Genomic DNA, 10,133 nt, shown 5'->3' with positions numbered 1-10,133 from the left:
GCATGACCGGCGGAAGGACAAGGAGGAGGCGGGGGTTTGGCTGGAGGAATGGAGAAGAGAGGGGTGAGCGCGGGAGGAAACGGCGGAAAAAGGGCTTCCAGTCGCCGACAGAGCGGCCCCACGCCGCTTTTGGCTTGTGCCGGCGCGCCCAGGCGGCACCCGACCGTTTGGGTTCGGGGCGGAATCGCCGGCTCTGAATTTCACCCAAACAGACGCTAAACGAGATCCTGGGGGCGTGACTGGGCCGATTTTCGGCCATCGGCGCTAAAAAATCGCCTTTGGGGCCTGTTAGGGGCGTGACTGGAGATGCTCTAACTCTCATGTCTTTGATCACCAAGTCGACACAGAAAAAAGAAAGTTGAGACAGATTGAGATGGAGAGATTCGAACGAGCAAAGGAGAAACATAAACGTTTCACTCTATTGTCGAGAGCCCACAACCACAAGAATGGAAGAGAGACGCCATAGAGAGACGAGGTGAGCCGAGCCGACGAAGCAAAATCGAAGAGCGAAGACGAGTGAGTCCACGGCATGACACTGTTACCGCACGACGCTTTCGACTTTGACGAGTCCTCGACTGGATTCCTGCCTATCTACTCCGTCCGGAGGCCGCCCACCCGCTTCCTTTTTGCCGCGGCCGTCGCTTTTCGCGAGCCGACCCAGCAAAGTGGCAGCCATACCAACATACCAAGCGAGGAAGAAAAACGACACCAAATTATACGAGCATCTCTCTCCCGTCGCGCAAAGGGAGGAGGAGGGAGAGACCATCCACTCCACGGCGCCGATCGATCGGAGCAGCGGAGAGGACGGCGCGCGCGTCGGCGATGCGGAAGGGGCCGTCGCGGTCGGGGTCGGCGCGGCACCAGCAGTTCCGCGCCCGCGCCAAGACCCGCGTCGACGACCTCCAGGACATGTTCTCCGGCCTCCAGTACGCCCGCAAGGAGGCCCGCTCCACCGACGCCGTCCTCCTCGAGGCGCAGCTCCACCAGATGCTCCGCGAGTGGCGCGCCGAGCTCAGCGTCCCGTCCCCCGCCTCCTCCCTCCAGGTATGTCTGTCCCCTCCTCCATTCCTCTGCGTTTTTTCGTTTTTTGTGCCGTGCTGTTTTGCCGGTGTTTGATTGGGCGGCTGTGGTCGATGGCGCGGCAGGAGAACAACAACCGGGACCCGTCGGATCCGCCGTCCGAGACGCCGCGGCCGCCGCAGCTGGCGCCGGCCGAGGAGGAGGACGACGCCACCAGCAAGCTCGTGGAGCAGAAGCCCCGGCCGTCCGCTAATCAGGCTCACAAGCACGCGCAGGGAGATCACGACATGAAGCCGGAGCCGCACGAGGAGGCGATCGCGGATCCAGTGACGGTGGCGCAGCAGCCGACGTCGCTGGGTCCGGGAGTTGTCGCCACTGGTGGAGAGGTGCTGACTCCTGCTACTGCCGTGTTCCACGATCAGGTAGTCTTATTAAGTTGTTGTTAACAGTTTGCTACTTGTGGCTTACTTTTTAATACCTTTGTGGTTTACTGTGAATGTATGATCCCTGGTCGTTAGATTATATCCGTATACTTTTAGTTGTATATATGGTGTGATCTGCTAACAACTTCCCGTTCAATTATCATTTAGTGAGGATTTTTGCATTTCTTATGGAAAAAATACTTGCGCGTTGGTGGGGAATGACATGGAGCTCTATATACTGATCAGTTGATCAGAATCACAAATTTTCAAATTTGAACTTGTATGGAGATCTGTGATGGATGTGCATATCAATCTAGGTTGTCTTCAGTCCAGCGGTAAAATTAGATTTCTATATAGTACTATAAGGCTTGAGCTACTGCCTTTTGTGATTTGGCTTTTGTAGCTAATCTCATTGCAGTGATACTGATAGATCGGATCTAGTTGGCTTATTACTTTATTTTGGGGTAAAAATATGTGATTTACAACCACAATGGACATCATGTGGCTCCAGCAGTTGCATAGTTCTGACTAATCCTTCTTTTCTTCAACTTATGTTTGTTAATTTAGTTTATATCTTCGATACCGTCAATTAAATCAAGCTCTTACAAGTGTTTTGTGCTTCTGTGGTCAAAATTGTAGCTTAAGGGTAATTTTTTTATTCTTTCGCAATACATTTTGCCTTTGAACTAAGCATAGACATAGTAACGCACTAAACTCTTATCATTCTTCTACCCTTTTATTAACATGAGCATGAAAGGGCTGTATGGCACCAGCAGGAGCTCTATGTGGTCCGGGCCAAATAGATTAATAGCTGGTCGGGCCGGGGGCATCTTCAGATATCGATGAAAGCATAGTGTAGCAGTTTTCACAATGAGTCTATGGCTCTATGCTTTCGATGGTCTTGGATAATCTTTATCTACCTAGTTTTACACATTTGCATTACATAACAATAATAGATTCACGCAGACTGCAAAGCCACTGAGCTTTATGTCCTGCAAACCATGCTCCATTTAGTCAGAGTACAGCCTCCAGGTGGTTGTAATTTTTATGTCTAGCATAAATTGAACTCAAGAATATGCTTGTTTATATATCTCAACGAATACCGTTCTGTGCTTCTTGTAGTTGGGGTAAATGCTGGTTAAGTGATCAGTTAAGCTGATTTATAATGTACTCCCTCCGTAAAGAAATATAAGAGTGTTTAGGTCACTACTTTAGTGATCTAAATGCTCTTATATTTGTTTACAGAGGGAGTACTTTACTATGATTGCTTCTAGTATAGGGGGCAGCCCGGTGCACGTAGCTCCCTCTTGCGCAGGGTCCGGGGAAGGGTCCGACCACTTTGGGTCCGTCTATTGTACGCAGCCTTTTCCTACATTTCTGCAAGAGGCTGCTTCCAGGACTCGAACCTGAAACCATCGGGGTTAGTTCAGACTATTGTCAGTGTATTTGGTGGGTTCTGAATTTATTTATTTTTGTTAAGCTGATTTGTAGTAATATTTGGAGACAAAAAGTAAGTTTTTTTTGTCTTTAACCATCTTATAGGGTACAAGGGTGCTTTGTTTTTCATCTTAAGTTAGGATTGTTTTTTATCTACCTTTTCTGCCCGCTTCTCTACCCCCTTAGCATGCTCGTGTGATACCCTGCTGACGCCTTTTCTTCTTTTGCTGTACACTGCCATATACTCCCTCCGTTCGAAAATACTTGTCATCAAAATGAATAAAAGGGGATGTATCTAGATGTATTTTAGTTCTAGATACATTCCTTTTTGTCCATTTTGATGACAAGTTTTTTCGGACGGAGGGAGTACTAAATTTTGGCTCATAGTTTTTGTAGAAGTAGCAGTATCTACTTCATTCAGTTAGGGGTGGGAAAAACCCTGCAAACCAAAAGCAAAGGATAGTTCTGAAGGACGAGGAGCAAGGAAAAAGGAACCGACCAACGTTCGATACTGCCTCTAGTAGCCTAGCAAAATCAAATCACTATCATGACAAATTTCAGAGGTGAAGGCAACGACGGGATCCTACTTTCTGCCCCCTGCCTTATTCACGCTAGAAGATGATGCACAGGGATTTTCTTATTTTGAAATAAAAAAGAAAAAACAATCCTTTACCATCCGAAGTCTCCATACTTGGCCTTTTTAGACGTCCTCTATCTACCGCTTGCTTCTGCTCATGAATCACAAGAAGACTGAAGCCTGGTGATCTTGACCATAAAAGCCTCCCTGCAAAACCTGTCTTACCAAGCTCAAGCTGCATTCAAGAAGAGTGGTGATTTCCAGCTTTGTGTGACACAGCTGGCAAAAGTAGTTATTGGATGCAGGCGGAGCCACGTCCGCCTGCATTCCTTGCACGAGCTACCAAATGTGGAAGCGCTGCTTCAGAGACATCCATGGTTTCCTTTTTTTTAAAATTTGGTTTGAATCAAACCAAGGAAATTCATGCTGTACATGGATTTGTCTTTTATACTTGCGCGCGTAGGGTGAAGCGTCACACAATCTTGTACCTCTGCCCTGGGATTAGTTGGGATTGTGCTGCCTGCAGGCATAGCATAGTGAATTTCTGGAGAAGGGGTCATCTCAGCGCTAATATCATCAATCATCTTGCATTGTTTAGAAGAGCCGCCAGTGTGTTATGCTTTCTACATGACATCTTGTTTAGGTTCAGTGCTAGGTCTTTTGGAGTTTTGCCATCTCTCTGTCACTTCCATTTCTTGAGTTCTACTTTTGACATAACTGAGCTAAATTTAACAAGGTTTTGCCATGTCCTTCCAGATGTACTATGTGAACCAGGAGCTTAGTGTTGAGGATTTTCTTTACGACGATGATTACAAGATAAACCTTCCTGGGTCCAATCCAGAAATCCTCAATAACCTTGAAGGGATTGGTCACCAAGAATATCTGCAGTTCAATTTGCCACAAGAGTTGCCCCCTAATGCATATCTTGATATGAACAACTATGGGCAGAATGCTGGAGATGGTTTCCTCCACATGTCAGACTTGCTCACAACAATGTCTCCAGCACCTGCTTCATTTCTGAGGCCAAAGTGCGCTCTCTGGGACTGCCCTCGGCCTGCTCAAGGATCTGAAAGGTGGCAAGATTACTGCAGCATGTACCATGCTGAATTGGCTGTGAAGGAAGAGGGCCCTCCAGGCACAATGCCCGTGATCCGTCCTAGAGGTATAGATCTAAAAGACGGCCCTTTGTTTGCTGCTCTTAGTGCGAAAATCCAAGGAAAGCATGTCGGTGTTCCTGTCTGTGAAGGGGCTGCAACTACGAAGTCCCCTTGGAATGCACCTGGTAACTTCTTGCCACATAACTCATGTTCTTACATTTGTATCGGTACCGGTAATTATGTTCTGACTGTTTGTCCATTTCTATCATCTGCAGAACTTTTTGATCTTTACATCTTTGAAGGTGAATCTATGAGAGAATGGCTTTTCTTTGACAAACCAAGAAGGGCATTCGACAGTGGAAACCGGAAGCAAAGGTCGCTGCCAGATTACAACGGCCGTGGCTGGCATGAATCAAGGAAGCAGGTGATGAAAGACTTTGGGGGTCTGAAGAGATCATACTACATGGACCCACAGCCATCCAGCAGCTACGAATGGCACCTCTATGAGTATGAGATCAACGACCGCGACGCTTTCGCCTTATACCGGCTTGAATTCAAGTCTTCGGAAGCAAAGAAGAGTGCTAAGTCAAAATTCACTTGCAGCCCACTGATTGAAATCCAGCAGCAAATGGTCAGGCTGAGCGCAGACGGTCCCGTGGAGAACAAGCGGACCGCCCGTGCGCGGACACAGGATGTCAGCACAAACGTCTACCCGGTTCAGAACAACACGGCTCAGGCCAATGCTCCGGACGCTTACCAGGCAGCGTCGCAGGCGGACCAGATGACGTTTTTGAACGGCAGTGTTGTTTATGGGCCTCATCTCCCGTATGGTTACTCAACCGAAGGAGGTGACTTCTATTGGAACTCAAATGACGGGGCTTGATAAAAACATCTTGGACTTGTGGCATATTTTCGCCTTCAAGTTCTAACCGTATCAGCTGTAATTAAGGGGTCTTACTCTATTGGCAATGGCCTCCATAATTTCTATTGGGAATGGCCTCCGTGATTCTTCTAACTGTAATGGTTGGGCCAAATTTAAATTTACAGGAAACGTCTCTCTGAGGCAAGGGGTGACTCGTTCCTCGTGTCTGTGCCGCAGTCCTGTACTCGTGTAGTCCTGTGTCCTGATGGTAGCGTCTCCTTGGTGCACAGCGCATGATGAGGGACAAAGTACCACGTTCGATAGGCGTCGACCTCTCTGTTTTGTGTGTTGTGTTGCGCATGCGCTTTGATGTTCTGAATCTCGGTGAAATGCTGAATTTGCGTATGTCACCCTTCAGCTGCAGCTACAGGTTTAACCTCTAGAAAGGAAAGCACGTATTGGTATTTAGCAAGGTTGTGAATCGTGTTGTTGTAGCGTCCAAGGGCGCAGCACAAGTTTCTGAAGAAAAGCACATAGCAATATTTTTTACATGTGCAGCTACGGCAAAAGGACCGTACAAGGAGGCGCCTTGGCTCATGTCCATCGGGTCTCCAACACACATACAACATAGTTTTTTTTTTGAAACGGATACAACATAGTTTTACACAACACAACAAACAAATAAACAAAACTTCGTAATGCGCAATGCGGCAGTGACCTTCTGTTCAGTGCTATGTCCAAGCAACCCTGCACAATTCCTCCTCTGCTCGAAGGATCGATCATGCTGCTTCATGGAATTGCAAATGTGGATGAAAGTCTTTGGACATTCTAAACCGGCGTCGGAAGTAACTTTCCGAAAAAATGGATGGTGAACCGAAATACTTGCGCATTAACCTCATGTGCGCCTCAACCCGTTCTCTCCGAATGAACGCATGGCCATACACGGAACCGCCGTGCTTCGGCTTCTTCCTCTTGTGCATCGCCACTAGCATAGCAATGTCCTCTTCTTCGTTCAAATCAAATTCCTCACCCGACAAGGAATCTTCCATGAAAGAGGAGTCACACAAGCTCATCTACAATGCGGAAAATCACCGTCAAACTAACTCTCCAACCCGAACAAAAAAAGTCAAGTTTCACCATCTTTTTACCTTCGGGAATTTCGTCGAACACCTTGCTTGCGGGGTGGACGAAATCGGCCAGCTGCAGGTTGGGCAGTCATCCGGCGGCGGCGGATACGGGCGATGGCGACTGCTCGATAGAGGAGATGGCCGCAGGTCGACAGAGAAGAAGGCGGGAGCTCGACGTGGCCGGCGGCCGGCTTTGCACGACCGGGGCTCACAGCCATCGGGCGGGTGGCGTGCCGCGCCTCCCCTAGCTCGGGCACGGGTAAGGGGAGGGGGGCTGGTGTCCTAGGCTAGGAAGAAGCATAGCCCATCGTATACCTAGCTGAGGAAGGCATTTAGGCCAGCCGCAGCCGCCGGAGATTTTGACGGCAGCCGAAAGTGAATCGGTGGCTGGGGGGCGCGAAGTCGCGACGGGCCTGCCAGCCGTCGGGCGAGCAGTGGCGGTGCGGCATCAATTTGGTGTGAATTCAGCCAGCGGCGACTGGTCACGCGAAAGTGAAATGAACGACAGTTGGCGAGCGATTGCATTTTTAATCTCCATATGGTGGAAATGCAAATTTGCAACCCGAGGTGTTGTAGTTTACATCTTCGGGAGGCACAGATGTAATATATATATATAAAAAATGCATCCACACCATGTCTTGGGGAGGTGTTTTTGGACCTCAGAGATGCAAAAGGTAGTTATTTTTACATCTCTAAAAAGGTAGTACTATATTGTATATTCACATGTTTTTCTATGTGTAGCACACATGACAATATTTTTAATAAGATTCTACATACACATAGAACGGTGATATTATGACTTTAAAGTGTTTTTTATTAATATTATTATTAGCATTATTGTTATTATTATTTTAAAAAGGCTCCAGGAGATATACACCAAGGAAGTGACATGGCTAAAACAGTTTATTCATGAGCTTTGGAATATATACCAAATTAAAGCATCAGAAGATATAATGCATAAAAACACGCTCACTCAAGCACCACCGCAAGACAAGAGTTTCACATGGTTCATCAAGTAGAAAAGGAGCAATTAGTAAATATAACAACATAGTATCGGAATAGATCCATTGTCACCACAAGAATTTATTTTCAAGTTCTTAAGCCCTGAGCCCCTGACCATAAACCAACAACTTCTCAAAACATCACCATGGCACCTGATCTTCATTCATCATCTGTGCGCACAGCTGCAACATGAACAACCAAGTTAGTGATCAAGAGAACAATACATCATGAAGTACAACCAAAGCAAGAAAGAGCCTCATTTGGTTCTACTTGGTTCAATACCCACCAACCACAATGAGAAAGCAAGATGTTAAATATGCAACTACAAAATCATCACAGAAGCTGGATAAGCAAATTATTCAGAATGGCATAGATGTTGGATGCGACACTTCATGCAAATCACTCAAAGAGCAAACATAACAGCCACTTAAGCATTCCAAAACAAAACTACATCTACTTTTGCAGTTCCTGAAAGAATATCCACGAGTTGCAATTACAATATAGATAGTTATGTGAAACACAAAATCAGTATTGCTATAGATCACTACTCAGTGTTCACATGCAATCATGCATGCGGCTGAATAAACTCCCTCTGCTTTTGCTACCAGCTCTGTATCATATAAATAGGGTATGACAAATCTTGAGGCATTTGCAGAACTATGAGGTACTGATGCATTGGCGCTGAAAAGTGAAAACTACAGGTGCTAATTATTACCACACCATTCCCTCTATTAGTAGACTTGCACATGCCTTTGATTCATGAGGTTTCTTTATCGTTAGCATGAGTTCGTGAATGCTCTTGTGCACGCAGCAGACGTGGTGCCACAGATTAAGCTCATGATATTTTCCTTGCATCAGGGGAAAGAAGTATATTGCAAAAAGCTTGCAGAGATTAATCAATAACTATGACTGCATAGAAGTTCAGGTGGGGTTCCTACAGTTAATCTTCAAACAGAGCCACCAATACCAAGTTTCTCCTGGTTTTAAAGGAACACAGGCATATTTTTTATCTGGTAAAATTATGCATAAAACAGAGACGATAAGCACCATCATGTCCACCCAATCCAGCCTATGGAAGGTCACACTCAGGGTAGGATCCTCGTTATGTATTACTTCATGCATTCATGGTTACTCATCTCTATTTTCCAGCAAATAAGTAATACTAAGTTAGTACTAAACTGTAAAACATAATCTTACGATTCTAGCAGCTCCAGGCTATAGGGCGAATTAAAATTCCCAATACATCTCAAGTGAGCTGATACCAGCCGCCGCCGCAGATGACACAAAAATCTTGTATATTACACTGACAGCTTACTTTAAGATCATCCTTTTGCGTATGTCAGTTTTCCCCCCCTCTTCACAGCACATTTCTACCAACAGGAAAAGAAAAAACGACGCACACTAGATCTGTGCCATCGTCAACGACGCACACATTTCTACGCAGGTGTGGAACAGATTCACGCGACGGCGCGCAGCCCAACCAAAAATCATCACTGATCAGATCGTATTCAATCCAGCAGATCAACCTAGACAAGTAAACCGCTGGACCTAGACCAAGATCCACATCCAACAGTACTAAGCCAGATCCACGAACCCTAGGATTCATTCCGTGACCAGGCAAATCAAACCGGATCGAGGACGCGAGACAGGGACTTGATCGAATCGAGGAACTTACTGGGCTTCTGCTGCTTCTCGTCGGTCCACTTGGAGAGGGAGAAGTGGACCTTCTCGCGGGAGGAGACCTCGGTCTTGAAGGGCTCCTTGAGGCAGCTCCGCACCAACGCCGCGCAGACGTTGGAGTAGCCGATGTAGGTCATCCCCGCCGCGCGCCAGAAGGGCACCGCCGCAGTCATCGCCGACATCGTCGCCTCCGCTTCCTCTCCTCTGCTTTTTTTTTCTCTGCTAGGGTAGAAAGCTTCCTTTCCTCTGCTCGAGCCGCCGCCGCCGATGATAGAGATGGGGAAATGGGCCTTGAGGCTTTTTATCTTCTCGCTGGGCTTCTTTACTTCTGCCCAAACGGTCGGGAACGAGGCGCAGACGCGAAACCTACCGGTTCGATTAGTCCCACATAGCTTGCGGAGCTCGGCGGGCTAGGGTCAGACGGGTATAAATGGAGGGGCAGGGCCCCGTTCTGATTCGTACTCCCTTAATTCCAAATTGATTGATTCCCATTTCACTAGCTACAAATGTATATGTATATCTATTACTCCCTCCGTCCGAAAATACTTGTCATGAAAATGGATAAAAAGAGATGTATCTAGAACTAAAATACATCTACATACATCCCCTTTTATCTAGTTTGATGACAAGTATTTCCGGACGGAGGGAGTATATTTGTATCTAGTTAAATGGAGGTCAATTAATTTGTAATGGAGGATGGAACGTGTTTTCTGGATATGCTTAAACTTTCCAGGTGTTGTGCACCCCAACCAAAGCTAATATAATTATTTTGATTAGCTTAAACTTTTACAATAGAGGTGTGGCTCACTAAAGCAGGACTAATTTAATTGTTTTGATCAGCTTAAATTATGATGGCTTAAGATGGGCTGCGTGAAAATAAGTAGTAATATGCATATGTTACTACTTTAT

General features: G+C 46.5%; 2 protein-coding genes across 2 annotated transcripts; one reads left to right on the top strand and one right to left on the bottom strand.

The window, feature by feature from the left end:
- The first annotated feature begins 648 nt into the window (after positions 1-648).
- On the top strand, positions 649-5,620 carry LOC123070803 (transcription factor VOZ1). Its single transcript, XM_044494143.1, has 4 exons — positions 649-1,044; positions 1,146-1,442; positions 4,213-4,738; positions 4,829-5,620. The coding sequence occupies exons 1-4, from the start codon at positions 823-825 to the stop codon at positions 5,434-5,436; spliced, it is 1,653 nt and encodes a 550-aa protein (XP_044350078.1). The 5' UTR covers positions 649-822; the 3' UTR covers positions 5,437-5,620.
- A 1,807-nt stretch (positions 5,621-7,427) lies between these two features.
- LOC123070802 (ATP synthase subunit epsilon, mitochondrial) lies at positions 7,428-9,612 on the bottom strand. Its single transcript, XM_044494141.1, has 2 exons — positions 9,220-9,612; positions 7,428-7,726 (listed from the first exon to the last, which is right to left on the bottom strand). Exons 1-2 carry the CDS (start codon positions 9,404-9,406, stop codon positions 7,704-7,706), a joined length of 210 nt encoding a protein of 69 aa, XP_044350076.1. The 5' UTR covers positions 9,407-9,612; the 3' UTR covers positions 7,428-7,703.
- Between the last annotated feature and the right edge of the window lie 521 nt (positions 9,613-10,133).

This window comes from Triticum aestivum, chromosome 3B, assembly GCF_018294505.1.
Source record: "Triticum aestivum cultivar Chinese Spring chromosome 3B, IWGSC CS RefSeq v2.1, whole genome shotgun sequence".
Lineage (NCBI taxonomy): Eukaryota > Viridiplantae > Streptophyta > Magnoliopsida > Poales > Poaceae > Triticum > Triticum aestivum.
The sequence above is the reverse complement of the archived record's forward strand: the minus strand, read 5'-3'. Positions and strand labels throughout refer to the sequence as shown.